The sequence below is a fragment of the Pelobates fuscus genome, chromosome 7 (genome assembly GCF_036172605.1).
Source record: "Pelobates fuscus isolate aPelFus1 chromosome 7, aPelFus1.pri, whole genome shotgun sequence".
NCBI lineage: Eukaryota > Metazoa > Chordata > Amphibia > Anura > Pelobatidae > Pelobates > Pelobates fuscus.
The window spans coordinates 156,247,647-156,267,073 of record NC_086323.1 but is presented as its reverse complement, the minus strand read 5'-3'; the positions used below and the strand labels follow the sequence as shown (position 1 = coordinate 156,267,073).

Below are 19,427 nucleotides of genomic sequence, written 5' to 3'. Positions count from 1 at the left end.
TCTAAAGAATGAATGAAATTGAATAAGCTTGCAAGTACTTCAGATTCTCGGTGTGTGCTTGAATAGAGCAAACCTCCAAAGTTGAATAGATTGCCTTTTGGGACCAATTTGTTTCCTTGCAATCTGTATTCTGCTTTTTCTGCTGACAGATGTACAAAGGCGGAACTGCACACTACAGCTTAGCCACATATATCCATGGCAGCTGTCTCTCTTTTTTGTCAAGCAAGTTAATCAAGCAAATGCCACCAATATTCCTTTTTACATAAGGAACAACATGATACAGGCTGCGGTCTTCAGTTGGGAGCAGATGACATAGTAACTTGTATTAGGCCAATATGTTTATTTTATTCTCCACAAACAGTGTAAGGCAACACATCTTTTTTCACTAAAACTGCTAATTATGTCAATATATTTAAAAACATGCACTACTGTAAGGAGCTGTCCTCTTTTAATTAAAGACTTGGAGTGCGCAAGAAAAAAAAAATAAAGCAGGCAAAAGTGTAAACATCCAGTTGGACCCTAGGAATGCTGGCTGAATACGTGTACAGTAGAAAATATAAAAAAACAAAATAAGAATTAAACAAATAATAAAACAACAATAACTTTAATTTGATGGAGTAGTGACATAAATAACTATGATTTGACGGAGTAGCGACATTTATTTGCAACTGCAATAAAAATGTTTTTTTTCCTATTTTTATTTGATATTTTGATTAAGGTAAAATGTGTTTTTAACAAAATTAAATATCAAACTAAAATGCACATACTGGGAAGGTCATTTAGAACAGTAAAGCTTTGAAAAAGACTACTCAATCTATACTGTTCCTTGTGATGACATCATCAGTAGGTGACAGTTAAAAGGACAGTAAACCTCACTTTTTTCCCTCAACGATCAATGAAGCATAATAAGAAGCTGTGTACAGTGTTTCCTTAATGCTGCCAGAGCTCTTACTGGGTGGCTTTCTCTACTATCATGGGTTTGCTTAATTAACCAAGTCAGAAAAAAAGGTGGGTAAGTGTGCATTCAAAGGAAGCTTATATGGCTTTGCTTCAGCACTGAACTTTAACGGGATGCTATTAATGGTGATGCTTCGTGGTAGTAATGACATAGAAGCATATTAGAACCATTACTGCCAAAAAAGGTCAGAGCCAACAAGTTTCAGAAATAATGGAAATTAATTGAAATTACACTTAGAATCATGGTTTAAATAAAAAAATAAATAAAATAACATGACTCTTCCTATTATACTCAGTTGATAATGTGTTGCTGTTGTATTATTACATAATATAATTACTATTATTTAAGATGACCTTGAATGAATGGACGCAACGTGCAAAAATCTGTATCTGATAAATAAGAATTACAACTTTGGGAATGCATATATAATATTGTAGTATGACTGATCAAATACATAATATACATAATTGTAGAAATGTAGTGAAATTGTAGAACTTTGATGAAAAATGTGAATTAAGAACCATGCGTTTACATATTTACATATTCTATCTTAAACAGTGGAGAGCTTGATACGTAATGGTAAGTTCTATGTAATGATATATTATATAGTCTCAATGGCCAATTTATTATTTACTCATTTCAATACTGATTTAACCCCTTAAGGACCGGACTGTTTTTGCGATGTTGTACATTTGCGACCAGGCCTCTTTTTACACTTTTGTGGTGTTTGTGTTTAGCTGTAATTTTCCACTCTCTCATTTACTGTTCTCTTACAAGTTATATTTAGTTTTTTCAGCACAAAAGGGGCTTTCTTTACATACCATTATTTATATAATCTCATGTAATTTTTTTGACTTTTACTTGAAAAATCTTTTACTCATCAACAAAAGCAAATGGAAAAAAAAAATGCTAAATAGATTCAAAATGTTGTACTTAGTTTAAAAATATCCAGTGTTTACATTTTTCGCAAGTTATAGGGCTATAAGTACAAGTAGGATATTGCGGTTTCAAAACATAATTTTTTTCAATTTATCAATAGTGACATTGTAACACTATTATCGATCATAAATCTCTGAATCACACCCCACATGTACATATTTTATTTAAAGTAGACAACACAGGGTATTCAATATGGGGTATGTCCAGTCTTTTTTTAGTAGCCCCTTAGTCACAAACACTGGCCAAAATTAGCGTTCAATTTAGTTTTTTACTTTTTTCACACACAAACAAATATGAACTCTAACTTTGGCCAGTGTTTGTGACTAAGTGGCTACTAAAAAAGACTGGACTTACCCCATTTGCAATACCTTTGGGTTTTCTTCTTTTGCAAATGGTATACCATCATGGGGGTAATTCTCATTCCTGGGCTACCATAGGCTCTCAAAGACAACGTAACCAACCTGGCAATTTTCAATGTAAAAATATTTTACCAATATATTTGACCCTGTAACTTTCAAAAACGCTATAAAACCTGTACATGGGGGGTACTGTTATACTCAGGAGACTTTGCTGAACACAAATATTAGTGTTTCAAAACAGGAAAACGTATCACAACAATCATATCATCAGTAAAAGTGCTGTTTGTGTGTGAAAAATGCAAAAAAGGTCACTTTCACTGACAATATCATCGCTGTGATATATGTTTTACTGTTTTGAATCACTAATATTTGTGTTCAGCAAAGTCTCCCAAGTAAAACAGTACCCCCCATGTACAGGTTTTAGGGTGTCATAGAAAGTTACAGGGTAAAATACAGTGCTAGCAAATTAAATTCTATGGACTTTCGGCCAGGTTGTCAGGCAGGTCCCTCAAATTGCAATCAATAAATTACTTTATTATGTAAAAATATTACATAAATACGCACGTAGAATTTAAATATATATATGCATATTTATATATTTGAAGTTTACGTGTATATTTATATAATTATTTATGTAATTTTGTATATGGACATATATATATGTATATTATGTATATTTTGTATTATTTTTATTTATTTATATATTCATAGATATATATACAATTTAATTCTGGTGTATTTTGATATAAATATTTATATATTAATATCAAAATACAGTTAAAATAAAATTTCATATAGATATATAATTTTTTTAATTTATTTTTATTATTTTTACATTTTTTAATTTAATTTGATTTGCTTATTATTTGTATTTTATAATATATATACAATATATATGGTAATTATATATATTATATATACTTGTGTAATTTAATTATAAGTGTATTTTTATATTAATATATGTATATATTAATATAAAAATACTTATATAGACATATATTATATAGATATAATATATGTCTATATATCATATTTATATACATATAGATATAATTATATATTTTTTATTAACATTTACATTATTATTACCGTATATACTCGAGTATAAGCCGACCCGAATATAAGCCGAGGCCCCTAATTTTACCCCAAAAAACTGGGAAAACGTATTGACTCGAGTATAAGACTAGGGTGGGAAATGCAGCAGCTACTGGTAAATTTCTAAATAAAATTAGATCCTAAAAAAATTATATTGAATATTTATTTACAGTGTGTGTGTATATACTGAATGCAGTATGTGTGTATGAGTGCAGTGTGTGTGTATGAGTGCAGTGTGTGTATGAGTGCAGTGTGTGTGTATGAGTGCAGTGTGTGTATGAGTGCAGTGTGTGTATGAGTGCAGTGTGTATGAGTGCAGTGTATAAGTGCAGTGTGTGTATGAGTGCAGTGTGTGTATGAGTGCAGTGTGTGTATGAGTGCAGTGTATAAGTGCAGTGTGTGTATGAGTGCAGTGTGTGTATGAGTGCAGTGTGTGTGTGTGTATGAGTGCAGTGTGTGTGTGTATGAGTGCAGTGTGTGTGTATGTATGAGTGCAGTGTGTGTGTGTGTATGAGTGCAGTGTGTGTATGAATGCAGTGGGTGTGTATGAATGCAGTGTGTGTGTATGAATGCAGTGTGTGTGTGTATGGATGCAGTGTGTGTGTATGAATGCAGTGTGTGTGTATGAGTGCAGTGTGTGTGTATGAGTGCAGTGTGTGTATGAGTGCAGTGTATAAGTGCAGTGTGTGTGTATGAGTGCAGTGTGTATGAGTGCAGTGTATGAATGCAGTGTGTGTGTGTATGAATGCAGTGTGTGTGTATGAATGCAGTGTGTGTGTATGAGCGCAGTGTGTGTTTGTTTATTAATGCAGTGTGTGTGTATGAGTGCAGTGTGTGTGTATGAGTGCAGTGTGTGTGTATGAATGCAGTGTGTGTGTATGAATGCAGTGTGTGTGTATGAGTGCAGTATGAGTGTGTGTGATGCAGTGTGTGTGTTGCAGAGCCTTGGTGGGAGGTGGGCATTTTTATTATAATTTTTTTTATTATTTTAATATTTTTTTTGTTTTATTAATATTTTGTTATTATTATTTTTTTTTATTATTTTTAATATTACTTTATTATTTATATTTTATTATTATTTATAATTATTTTCGTCCCCCCTCCCTGCTTGCTAGCTGGCCAGGGAGGGGGGCTCTCCTTCCCTGGTAGTTCAGTGGGGGCTGCAGAGATGTTACTTACCTCTCCTGCAGCTCCTGTCAGCTCTCTCCTCCTCCGCGCCGTCCGGTCAGCTCTTCTGTGAGCTCACACTGTAAATCTACACTGGGAGCTGACCGAGGTGCTGAACGGACGGCGCGGAGGAGGAGAGAGCTGACAGGAGCTGCAGGACAGGTAAGTAACATCTCTGCAGCCCCTGTCTGTATTATGGCAATGCAAATTGCCATAATACAGACTATTGACTCGAGTATAAGCCGAGTTGGGGTTTTTCAGCACAAAAAATGTGCTGAAAAACTCGGCTTATACTCGAGTATATACGGTATTATTATTTTTTACATTAGCAGGGAGACTGCCTGTCAGCACTGGCAGTCCCCCTGCAGGCAGACACTAGGACACCTATTGTGACCATGTGACCACTCTGTTGAGCGATCACATGGCCCCAGGGGTCCTAATTTGCCGGGGGGAGACTGCCTGGGCTGCAGGCAGTCTCACCACACCGGGAGCACCGACGATCGCCGCCGGGGGAACGATGGCGACCGGGTGAGTAACGATTACCGCTGTGATGGTTAAGGACCGTCAGAGGTCGACAACGCTAAAATCCTGATGACGGTCCTGAACCAACACTGGCCGTTTAGCCTTGGGTTTGGAATGGCTGAATTGTGTGTGGAATTAATTTAAGTGGGTGTTTAAAGATTTATTGAGGGTTATGTTCATCCTCTAATTTCATATTTATTCTGAAGATGTTTCAGCCACAAAATCAATTAATCATCCAAACGTGGTCTGATAAATTGAAATCTTGACATACTACAGACTATTCTGAGAAAACTTGAATCATTCTTTTTCACTGACTGAGATGATAGTAACTTTGTCATGATCCTGCATGTAGTGTGTAAAGGACAACACATTGACTATAGCTATAAAGTAACACAAATGGTTAGCAACAACATGCAGGTACAAAACAATTATCAACTGGTATTAGGTGTCCAAATGCATGTCAAGGATATTTGCTTTGCAACCAACAAATGCTATAGAAGACACAAGCCAGGATGGATCAATAGATTCATATGCCTTAAACCAAATGATTAATTCACCAACTGCAAATTCCCGCAGACAGGTTTGTAAGTCTGTAAAATTGTTTTAAATTTCCCTGTTTTCCATTCCAGCAGGAAACAGGAAATATATTAATTGCCCTCTGCTCACTTCTGGTGGAGTAGATTTTGAGTATGCATTAATCTGACACTACCAATGTATTTTGCCCATTGAATTGAGACTCATTGGATATATATTTTCTTTGTTGCTACACTTTCTGTGAACTCTACAGCAGTGTGCTCCAACCCAGTCCTCATGGACCACCAACAGTCCAGATTTTTTCAGTATCTCCATTGGAATAAAACAGGCAAATACATACATCCTGGACTGTTGGTGGTTCATAGGGACACGGTTGGGGACCACTGCTCTAAAGCATATAGTGCAGGTAAATAAAAAAAAATCTTTGCAGATGCCCAAACCACCATATGTAGCTGGATGGGACACCTGGTTGGCGTAGGGTTCAAGTCGCTTAAACAACCACCAATTCTTAAGCTGAATCCGCAACTAAACCTCTGGGCAATATCTGAATACTTAACATCTTCTGAGTTGCAGCCAAACATAAATTTTTTTAATTGCATTAATAATCTGGTATTTAGTGCATTTAGTACTTAGAAGACCGTCAAAAGATAAGGGTGTCATTTCCTGTCCTAAATTAGAAACATGTAGAAAACCCCCCAACTATATGACAGAATAAAAAGGAAAGAGAAAATTAAGTTCTGCTGAGAATTGCAGGAATTTTAGTTAGTGTAGATCAAAACATTGACCAAAACACCCTTCTCCATCCAAATGAGTATCTGCAAAGTGGATAACACTAAAATAGATTTTTTTTTTCCTTACCCACAGCAGTCATTCCAGCATTTCTTCATTTTTGTTAGAATGTGGCACTAAAATAGCAAAAAAGCTTGGTACCGGGGGGATAGAGGGTGCATTAGGTTCAGTGGAGGGATAGGGGCTCTAATTGGTGAAGTGGGATAGAGGATGTGGTGGGTGCAGGGAGATAGGGACCATAGTGTAAAATATGGGTTGTAGTTGGTGCAGTGGGATAGAGGCTGTATTGGGTAGAAGGAGGCGTAGTGGTATTAATAATAAAAACAAATCAATTGATATATATCTATATACACTTGTGTATGTATGTGTGTATGTATATGTTCCTGGTTGTCCAGTGGGCCAATCATTTGATTTAGACCCCCAGCAGGTCCAGACTGCACTTCCTGCTTCCACTGGCCACATAACATATCAGAGCACTGCCGTGGTAACCCATGGCATCTGTCTGATACACTTGTGGGAGACCCTATGCCTGGGTTGCCCAGTGAGGGAGATGTTTACTCTCCACACATGCCAGCAGTGTCAAACTTTCCTCTTTAGGTCGGCAGGGGAGATCTTTTGATTTCTCCACCAAGCAATTGCACTCTCAGCAAGGGCTGACTGATTCATTGGGGCCCTATGTACAGCCTACTGTTATAACTGTAGTAGGCTATTGTTTCTCTTTAAAAGTGCATGATATTATGATGTTTAATTGTCAGTATTTCTTTAATTTACCATTTAGAAATCTCCAGGTATTTGTGTGAGCAGGTGTCTGTCAACTAGATATGCGGATGGAAATAATGTTTGTTTCTTTTTGTTGTTCATTTTAAGTTGCCAATTTTTTTTTGTTCCAACTAAAATTCTGATGTACACAGATTCAATTTGACAAAAATTCGGTGACAAATTTTGTTGATTACAGAATATTGGTTGGATGTTAATCTCTATGGCTCACCGATGAACCCGGAATGGGGCTAGTGGCTATTTGCGGGATTGACCAAATTAATTCGGTGTGTGAGCCATTTGGTGATTTTGTCAGTGGCAGCTTTCTGTTCTTTTTCAGACTAAATGACTAAAGATCTAAATTTTCAGTAATTTTGTCATTATTAAGAATACTAATGTACATGACTACTGTATAATTTGCAGGTGCTTCTCTAAACTCTCAATTAATAACACAGGAGAGAATGAAAGATTATACCCGAACATTTTGCATTGACGGGGATAAAGGAGATTTAATATAAAAAAACAATTCTGACCCAAACAAAGCAATAGAAGGATTGTCAATATACAATATAGTGTGATCGCAGCATTGCTAAATAATGTTAATATGGTTGTTTTCTATCCAGCTATGGTAGACAAATGCTGATACAAATAATTTGCTAGCTCAGAAAATTCTCTGTTTACTAAACATTAACAATTGGAACAGTTTTCAAGTCAATAGAACTCACACTTTGGTAATTAGACTACCAAGTTCTGAAAACAAGCTCATTGTTATGAAGACAAATTATGTTAACAAAGGACTTGGGTATTTATGAAAAAATATATAATGAGCAAGAATGTTTGTTTGCATACTGGACCCATAACTCCATAATATGAATTTTTGATTCTTAAACTGATAAAATGTTTTATACAAGTCTTAAAATTCAATCATTTTAGCAATTTGATTTATAAATAAAAAGGCAATCTATCCTTTTGCTTTTTCCATTCTCCTAAAACCATATCTGACGATGAAAATTGCTCCATTTCCAGCTTGGACAAAATCTTTCTACAATATATTATTGTGTTGTAAATACTGATTAACAGAATGCAATGCAGATCAGAATATAAAAAAAACAGAGAGGTGACCTTACCATTTTCAGAGCAATCATTTTGGCTTCTCAGAACGATTAGTGAACAATCTTCTCAGGAAGGGATACAAAACAAATTAACTGTCTTCAGCAAATATCTATCACGGCTCTTAAAGCTGATTTTATCAAATCTAAACCAGGGAGTGTATTAAACATTTTGCCATTACAAAACCAAAGCTCAAAGAGCAGAATAGCAGACTGATCTCTTATTTAATGAGGTATGCTATGGAAATGTAAAAAAAAATAAAAAAAAATGCATGTTTATTAAAACAAGTCCCTGCACTGTAGTTTAAATATCAAATGAAAATAAAGATTTAAAAATGCAGTTTTATACTAAATATAAATGATCCTTCATAGAACAATTTTAACTACCAGGAAAAATATAGCCTTAAAGTTACTAAACATTAGTGTAAAATTATATAAATATTAACTAGTAAATTGGTAAAAAGAATCATTTGATTGTGTGATGCTGACCCATTAGCCAAGCTCTTTCTTTCTATAGTTGCATTCTAATTTCTTTTTACATCTTCAGTCCTGTATCTCACACAGTATCTAACAAAAATAAATGATATGCACCATATGCTATATAAGAAAAAATAGCCTAAAACTCTGTGGGTCATCATCCTTCAATGACAGGGTCGTGTCAAATAAACCTGTTGTGCCCTATGTTTGTTATGTTTATGGTCATTGGATTATGTTCCAGCTCTACTATTTACCTGCTATTTTGTACCATGCTGACTATTTACCTGCACACTGAAAACCTTACTTTGCATTACCGGTTTTTCTACTTCTATTTTCATTCTGCAACACATTGAGTGTATACAGATGCAGTGGACACCCTAATTTAGGTTACCGATCCTGCTATCTGCCTGCTGATTTTATATCATACCATGGGTTTAACTTTGTACCAGACCATTTACTTTAAATTACCGTTTCTGCTATTTGGCTGTTGATTATTTATCGTTTTAGGTGGGTGTTTACCTACATACTGGACCCATAACTCCAGAATGACTAATTCTGCTACAAGCCTATATACTTGTTCAGTGTTATTTTGCGACTATTTATGATTTTTTTTTTAAACTGTGTGTTTTAATGAATTACAAGTAAAGTTAAGATTTGAAGAGGTACTTGTTCAGTTAACTTCATATTTGTGCCTTGGTGACATCAATAAAAGCTTTTTTTTATCTTCGAAAAAGAAGTGCATATACAAATCTGCTCTCTGTCAGAAATAAAATTATTTATATGGAAATAAACCGTGTAAACATTCATTGTAAGAACATCATAACACAATGTATTCCAGATTTCAGAACATCCCTCCAAAAAAGCTTCAAGGGTTAAACAGATCTTACATAAAATATGAATCTTATTTATATTGGGTTATAGCTGACACTGTGTCAAATATTTAGGACAGTCAAATGGTATGTGATTAGGACTTCAAGAAGCAATCGAAGAGTTGGCCCATTTGACTGGATCACCATCCGTCCCCTATCACTACACGATTAAGTTCTTACTAGACTTTATCGTAAAGGCAACCCAGCTGATCTGATAACTGCCAAGGACAAGCCAAATACACAGAGTCAATCTATGTCTTCTAATCCCCAGAAGACAGATTAAGCATATAATTGACCCATATAATCCACGTATCATCTCCAGTCAAATGTTTTCTATGTCTCATTTGCCTTGACAAGGATTCTATAAGAAAGCGATCAAACACACTGAATTATCAGTATGGTGTTTTTCATCAAAGTTCGAGATGGCTTTTTAATCACTGATCTTGGAGACTAGACTTAAGAAGATGAGCTGGCAGTAAGCACATCTGTTTTAATCCTTAGCTTTTCCTTGGCCCGCATTTTAAAGAAGTAAATACTGTCAATAATAATAACAATATTATACAACATTTCCACTTGTCACTAGGCTTATATTTTTTGGGATTCTAAAAAAGGGAAGATGAACTCCTGTAAAGCTTGTTGACTATAAAACATTATTAGTCTAATAAAATGTATTATTATATATTAATACTCTTGATTTCTCTTACAGTATTTTACATATGGTCAGTTTATACTATTCTGTATAAATTAACCAGTAAAGTTATGGTGAGTCTAGTGCATTTCATTTTTGAATAACATTTGTTTATTAGCGATAGCCATAAACACTAGATTTAATAAAAAATATTAAAGAAGCACACCAGGCACGGTTGCTAAGGTATCTGGAGGTTCTTAAAGGGTTAAACTGTTCATGAATGACATAGCCAAAGAGTTGTGTAGATGGTGCCCATCTGCTTTGCCCCGTTTCACCTGCCCAAGTCATTGAATTTAATGGAAGTCTTGAACTGGGCACCGGCTGAGCGTGTCAGCTGTTGCTCTCAGCTTATCACAAGCTTCCAATCAAAAAAATGCATAAGAAAGATTCATATTTTATTATGGTGCACCAAGGGTTCTTTTACTGATCTGCAGTTGTTAAGGGGTTTCCACACACCTTACAAATATTTGTGAATCAATCAGTAATCTGCAATGACTCAAGACCAAGAATATATAATATGTTCTCCCAGCTATAGTTAACCAAACACAATATTAACATATTGTCAGGACTGCTTTGGCATGCCCCTATTGTAAGTATTCTTATATGGGGTGCACTGGGTGCCATTTCCCATCTCCTCTAAGTCACCAGGAGAGCTGGAAGCTCCTGCTTAAAGGGGCACTAAAGTGTCAGGAACCCAAACGTGTATTCCTGACACTATAGTTCTAAAACCCCCATTTAGGTGGTTGGCCACCCTTACCTTGGGTTAGAAAAATTATTTACTCACCCTTTCCCAGCACCGAGCAGGCTCCTCATGTCTGGCCACCCCCACGATCCGCTTCCTTGGCTGACATCGTCAAAATTGATTATCTTAGCCAATCACAAGAGATCAACCATTCTGATAATATCAGACACGGAGGTGGGTCGGGACAGCACCAAACACCATCCTGGCCCATCAGCATCTCCTCACAGAGATGCATTGAATCAATGCATCTCTATGGGGAAAGTTCAGTGTCTCCATGCAGAGCATGGAGAAGTTGAACGTCAGTGCTGCACACTGTGCAGCACAGCCCCAGGCCTGCTGAGGAGTGGCCACTAGAGGTGATTGTAGGCTGTAATGTAAACACTGCATTTTCTCTGAAAAGACAGTGTTTACATTAAAAAGCCTGCATAGACTGAGTACATTCACCAGAACAACTACAATAAGCTGTAGTTGTTTCGATGACTATAGTGTCTCATTAAGAACTTCGATTAGACAGATCACTCTGTCAATGAGTGAAGCCCTGCACTGCCTGGTTTAGTTCAGACAGAGACCTTGAGGTTAAAGAAGTGGCAAGGAGCTGCACCCAGCAGGTGCCAGGTAAGAAGTCAAACTGTGGTAATTTTATGTATTCCTCACTCTGAGGTTCTCTACCAGGGACGTGGGAGTCTAACAGTTTTGGACAGTATCTTAGCTGTATCTAGCACTGCATTCATCCAGCCAGAAATCACAGATGTCCTGCCTGGAGTATGTTGAAGCCACTGTACCAACTAGGGGGTTAAAGCCCCAAGTTCTCTGTTCATAACTGGGTATACTACTGTTTTCACTTTCCACATCCTTTCTAGCTTCTTTTCCAGCCCTTGGCATTTGCCCACCTTCTTATGTTCCTTTTCCTTGATGTTATGTCACTGAGTATTGCCACATCCACCACCACGGCAGTCTTCCGTCTACGACTACGATGTCATGTTGACTGCTCAGTGCTCTCTTGTCTGTCTGTATCTGGAAGTCCCACAGGGTCTTTGCTCTATCACTCTCAACTATACTTGATGGTTCTTCCCATTTGGACTTAGGAGGGTCCAGCCCATATTCTGTGCAGATGGTTTTGAACACAATTCCAGCAACTTGGTTGTGCCTCTCAATGTCTACTGTTCCTGATAATATCCTACACATGGCTACTATGTGCTGGATAATCTCAGAGGTCTCTTTGTACAGTCCTGTCTGATGTGGTTGACCCCCACATCTATTGATCTGGTGTGGAGTACCTGTTCCTGTGCTGCTAGGACTTGTGCCTAAATGCTGTCTTTCATTACTGCTTTCCAACCACTGATATGATTTCATAATGTGAGTCACATGCACTATCTGTCGATGGTACATCCCATGAAGAGCTTTATTTTGCCATGGAACTTCCTGATAATCTGCAGCTTTTATATGGCTCTATCTCAGTCATTTTCAAAGCAGTTCCCCGTTTGAGAGCAATTTTCGTGAAGTATGTGGATGTTCTGTGTTTTATCCATGACTTAAGCCTGGACACTCATGAGGTCCTAACCTCTTTCTTTCTGGCTGATGTACAGTGTCTGTTAGTTGGATTTAGGTGGAATCCTGCATACATTGTGAGTAGTTTACAAGATTTAATACCCATAATGTTCAGATCCTCTCTTGGCTAGATAATTATACCATCTGGTTACCTAAGTGTGCATGTGTTGATGACGTGAATCTTGTTTTTGCCAATGAGCTGGGACTTCAGGACCTGTCTGACTTGCAGGAGGTACTTGGATGTTGCTGTCCTCCTTGCCTCTTCATCGTGGTTGCGATGCGTTTGTGATACATACATATATATATATATATATATATATATATATAGTTACAAAGATGTTAATCCAACACATCATATTCATATAGGTATTTGTTATAAAAATGGTAAAAACAATAAAATATGCAATGCAAACTCTACCAGGGGTAGCATGGAGGATAACACTCTTTTGTTTTGTCCAAATCCTACTCATGGACTGTTAGTAACTAATTACTGTGATCGCCAGCACCCAAATGCAGCCTATATGAAGCTAAGTTTAATGCAAGCCAAAACAATGGAGCTAAGGGGAGAATGTGTAAAAAAATAAATATTGCAATGAAAACAATATATGGACAACAAATCTATCACACTAATTTATCACAAAAAATAAAATTCACAGGATTTAACCAACTCTTAAAGGGTACTCCAACATCCATAACCACTTCACCAGAAGTGGTCATGGAGGGACAAATCTGTATGTGCAGCATTTCTGCTGCACATACGGAGATTTTTGCACTTTTGTCCTGAGAGTTATATACACCCTCGTCATTCTCGTCGCTCTGCTTGGGGTTAGTTTCAAGCTGCTGCAATTTTTTTGAAACCCCTCCAATGCATTCAACTCCTCCATTCCCACTCTCCTTCACCCCCCCAGGCTCAGAGCACATTCATGTGCTGTGAGCCTGAGAAAACAGTATTCTTAAATGCTTCTCTATGACCTTGAGAAGGTTTCAGTGATGACGGACTGGGCATTGAATCCAGCGAGGGGAGCTTAGCCCAGTGCTAAAGGTTTATATGGGGGAAGAGACCTAGTAAATAATGCCAAGTAGGGCATTCAAAAGTAAAGAAAAAAAGTTAATGAAAAAAGGGTTTGAGTAACCCTTTTATGTCTAAGTGAAATCTATCAAAACACCTTGTATATATAGAAACAGGTGGATCTGTAAAAAAATTGAAAAATGAAAAAAAAAAACTAATCACACTTAAAAACAGCTTTCTTATGCTAAAAAAAAACTCCACTCAAAATGTAAACAATTTCTTATTCACTAAATCAAAGCAAAATAACAGTTTATCTCTCATCTACAGAGTGCTAGCGTGGTGGAAGGGTTAAAACCTCACAGGGCCCTTGGCAGGTTAACAGTTTGGAGTCCTCACTTATTCTTCATATAGAGATGGTAAATAGGGTCAAGCAAATGTATGGTTCCGGGTCCCCTGTCTTTCCCATACATCCACTATTAGTTGTATTATGACCTTATAATGAAAAATATAAAAATATAGAAATATATAGAAATTGTATTTTAGGATATGATTTGTTTTTTTCCTCTGGTTTTCAGCTCATTAAAACACCTGGATATAGCTAGATTTTAAAAATATATTAATATATATATATATATATATATATATATATATATAAGGAGGACATATTTAAATTGAGGCATAAACAAAACATAATTAATCTGTCAAGAATACCACTAATCTCTATAAACCATACAGCTGCTGAACGCTGCTACGAGATTAAAAAAACAAAACAACAACAACAAAAAAAAAAACTGCAAGATGAGGCTAAAATGAATAGTGAAATTTGAAATGAAAAGGAGATGGCAAAAGTAACATTTTTATATGATTAAAAAAAATTACCTCAAATATTCTCAGGTACATGACAGTATTATTATCATCCAGCCTTTTCTAAAAGTGGAAAACAAGAGGAATAAATGAAAGGGTAACGTGTACATGAGCCATGGGGAAATAAAAAAAAAAAAAAAAAAAAAGTGTAAAACCATATGAAAAAAAGCTCAACAGAAATCTTTCTTACAGACCTGGGAAACATACGGATGCTAAGAAGTCGTTTGTAAAGACTGCAAAATAAAATGATGCAATAGTACAGTATACCTTTGGACACCCAAGGTTTCTTGCACTGTACAAAATATGGAAAAGAGGCCAAATTAATTATATTTCAACAGTCCGCATATTAATACGGAAACTCCCCATGCAGGTGTAAATCTGTGATCTAATTGCGGATGGGGTGTGGGGGGGATTAGAGGTGAGGCACACACAAATACAGACTGCATATGGATCATATTGTGTGGTAGCTTTACGTCAATGGGTGGATTTTTACATGAAAATTTGCAGCACTAAAAAGTAATTGCCTTTTCTGCCTCTTAGAAGATGCAACCCTCTGGACATTCTATATTCCAATCGATGTCATCCTAAATATTTTTAAGTAGTGGTAAAATTTTGTTTTAGTTATGTTAAATAAATTGCCAGTTATTTGCAGTATATGCAATATTAATAAATGTATGATATAAATATTTAGATAACATGCATGATCTACTCTAATTTATTCCATAAATGGGTAAAAATATTTGAAAGATTATTTACTTGCATAACAGTATCATAATTTGATACACTATATCAGAGGAAACTGATCTTCATGGAAATAGTTAAGCTGTCTCCATCATACTCCCAACATTCTTTATTTTTTTTACAGTAATAATAACCTATGGTTTTAAACATTATTTTAGCTTGAAGTGCCTATTCATTGCCACTGATAGGTATAAATGGCACAAGAATATACAGAACAAACAAAGGCTGTATGGATAAATAAGGAATGAAATTGAGAAAAGGCAAGATAGGCATCAAATAGAACAATCCGCTGATCTTTTTTGGTGAAAGAGAAGGTTTTACCAATTGGCAGAATGACTGCGATCTCTGTTGGGTTGTATCTTGATTCGATGCCTAATGGATGGATGACATTATTTTTTCCAGGCTTCTATACTTTCGAGATTCGGATGAGCATGCATGCATACAGAAATAAAATAACTCTCAGTATGCTTAATGCATGTTGAAGGCATTCCCGGTGGGTGTGGCCATGCTAGAAGATGTACACAGGAAGATTATTTGACTCTAAATCATGCCACTTGACATAATGTGATAAAACATTTGACATGAGAGATAAGTTCCATTTTATTCTGAAGGACACCAGGGAGAGAGTGAAAAATCAAAAAAGAGAGGAAAGGATTTATTTGAAAGAAAGAAATGCAGGGAGCAAAGAAAAAAAGAAACAGTTTCGAAGGTTTCATTGGAAAACGACAAAAAAAATGTCTCGACACATCGTGAAATTAGATAAATTAAACAAAGCGATGCATGAATGTTGTAGTACGGGAAGCTTGAAAGATAGGCTTTGCACACAATGACAAATGCAACAACCGCAGGAGTTTCTTTCACAAATACAGCGACGCATGCCACACACAAAATCTGCTGTTGCTAATAACAGAAACAGCTTTCCAGTGCTTACCCTATACTGTACATTGTTACAGACAGAATATGGTTTGTTTCACACAATGGGTACAACAAGGACAAAGAGACGTATAACTTAGATCTTAACCTATGAAAATGAACATGCTGCCATTATGGTCCAAACTTTCCATTATGTGAAAGTTAGGCACTCGTTAATTTTAAAATCTATTTTATTTGACCCCCTTTAGTAACATATTTTATTAATAGCAGTGCCAAACTTGGTTTTGCTATCAACAACATTCTACAAAGAGTAATAATATGCACATTTATATGGCACTGTAAATAAAAAGTTAGAAAGGTAAAAGTGCATAGATTTGACTATTTGCCATGTTAAAATGGATTACTGTTTAAAGAAGAAAATCATCTAGAAGTTTATATTTCTTTAGAAAGACACTGACCACTGCACCTTTAGATGTACCAGCCCTACTAATTGCAAAAGCAATTATACAATGCAGCATGTCCATTACCATAACTACACCTTGCTCCATAATTTAACAATACGCACATGTTGTATATTTTTATTTTTAACATAACTTTTTTTAAATATAACTATAAAACTGATGGGACTCACAGCCAACTTCCCTAAATTGTAGAATAAAATAATTGAATCAAATACTAAACTAAAAACAAAATACAACTTTTAAAAGACTATATTTGAAATAATTATGGTTGTTTTTTTTTTAACTGTATCTAAACTTTAGATAACCTGCATTTTAAATATTTATACACACCAAAAATAGTCTCTTATCGTTGTTGTGTAAAGGACAGTTGGCCAGTTATCACGGTTTTTATACCTACATAGGAAGTAAAAATGCTATTTTATTTTGAACTTAGAGGTCACGAGTGATCACTGTGTGAAAAGGTTTAGATTTTGATCTATGGTGTTAGATCTACAATGACTGAAAGTTTATCATGCGGGAGACAAAGGAAATCGATCAGAACCCAGAAACACGTTATTAACAAACAACACACAGTAAGTTGATAATCCTGGTCTGAAAGTAATTGTTCACAAAGGACCATCCCAAGATTAGTATCACACATAGACCATGACACAGTACACCAAAGTACAGATTCAAAGCAGAAAAGATAGCAAATTAGAAGGAATAGGAAAGGTAGTCATAAAAAGCACTTTTTCTCAAAATGTGACTTATCCCACTGTCTTTTATTTTGCCACATTTTGGGGAGCCTCCCCCTTGCTGTCCAAGGAGGAGAAGGCATTTACTTACATCAAATAACCTTTCTATATATATCTCCTCATTGACCTTATCACGGAGGACATCCTGTGAGTGGCGTACAAATGTCACATAGGCATCGGCAAGGTCCATTCCAGGCTTCTGTAGGTGTAAAAACAAATTACAATTAGGAAGGAAACGGAAGACATATATAGATATGTTTGTCATTTGTGTAAAAATCGGAAACTGTATTCTTGGACAAAATACACATTTCAGTTACAATTAAATGCAATTCCCCTTTTTGTAGCTAAGAAATAAGCTGCCAAGAACTCCCTTGCCTATAGGAATTAGCTCAAGATTCCAAAATGTGTTAATAATTACAATGTTCTGTATACGCTAGATAACAGGATTTACAATAACAACAAACACATTTCACTTACACTTTGCTCTATCAAATACCCTTTCTACTCCACTCTATACTTGTCATCTATGTGTGGGGGCATTAGATAATTATAGATATTGACAGTATAGATCTTGACAGTTTTACGTTAGCAGATAACTGCCTGGCTTTAAGATGTTGCTGTTGAAAACCAAACAATGTGAATTTGATTAAAAATACTAAATTATGAAATTCAATAATATCTCTTTCATAACCATACCAAATAATATAAATAATTCTAACTGCAGAAAACCTTGTATTCATATGAACTCATACTTGAAGCTAACAAATGTCTGTAGCAAAATAAATCCACTTTTAATTATATACAATCATCACAGTGGCTCATATAAGATAAATATGTCACGATTTTCTAGTTAAGTCAATTGCTCTTAAATAGAGAAACAAATTGGTATACTAATTATTTAAATGATCGATTATCTAGATATGGAAAAACTGCAAACAGTATTGTATTTTTTTTTAGTATCAAAATCCGGACCCCAAAAATGTCATGTGATGGTTGATTGATTACCTTTTCAAAAAAGAGTAGCTAGCTACCGTATATACTCGAGTATAAGCCGAGTTTTTCAGCACATTTTTTGTGCTGAAAAACCCCAACTCGGCTTATACTCGAGTCAATAGTCTGTATTATGGCAATTTGCATTGCCATAATACAGACAGGGGCTGTGGGGGCTGGCAGATAGTTTACTTACCTGTCCTGAAGCTCCTGTCAGCTTCCTCCTCCTCTGCGCCGTCCGTTCAGCACCTCGGTCAGCTCCCAGTGTAAGGGCTCTCGCGAGACTTAGAGTGGGAGCTGACAGAAGAGCTGAACGGACGGCGCGGAGGAGGAGGGAGCTGACAGGAGCTTCAGGACAGGTAAGTAAACTCTCTGCCAGCCCCCACAGCCCCCCCACTGAACTGCCAATGCTGGACCACCAGGGAAGGAGAGCCCCCCTCCCTGCCATATATCAAGCAGGCAGGGGGGCCGAAAAAAATATATATTAATAATAATAATTAAATAAAATAATAAAAAAATAATAATAATGAAATTAAATAAAAAATAATAATAAATAATAATAATAATAATAAAAAATTAAAATAATAATAATAAAAAAAATTGCCCACCCCCCACCAAGGCTCTGCAACACACACACACACACACACACTGCACTCATACACACACTGCACTCATACACACACTGCACTCATACACACACTGCACTCATAGATACACACTGCACTCATACACACAGTGCACTCATACACACACTGCACTCATACACACACTGTACTCATACACACACTGTACTCATACATACACACTGCATTCATACACACACTGCACTCATACACACACTGCACTCATACACACACACACACTGCACTCATACACACACTGCATTCATACACACACACTGCATTCATACACACACTGCACTCATACACACACACACTGCACTCATACACACACTGCACTCATACACACACTGCACTCATACACACACACACTGCACTCATACACACACACACTGCACTCATACACACACACTGCACTCATACACACACACACTGCACTCATACACACACACTGCACTCATACACACACACTGCATTCATACACACACACTGCATTCATACACACACAGCACTCATACACACACACTGCATTCATACACACACTGCATTCATACACACACTGCATTCATACACACACTGCATT

At 36.2% G+C, this 19,427-nt stretch overlaps 1 protein-coding gene across 19 annotated transcripts in view; it reads right to left on the bottom strand.

Moving 5' to 3' along the window:
* Window positions 1–19,427, bottom strand: part of CADPS (calcium dependent secretion activator) — a 403,228-nt gene that overhangs the window by 16,191 nt on the left and 367,610 nt on the right. For all 19 annotated transcript variants that reach the window (XM_063426846.1, XM_063426840.1, XM_063426847.1 and 16 more), the window contains one exon: window positions 17,326–17,433. In XM_063426846.1, the coding sequence (XP_063282916.1) occupies window positions 17,326–17,433 (108 nt within the window). The remainder of the gene's footprint in view (window positions 1–17,325; window positions 17,434–19,427) is intronic.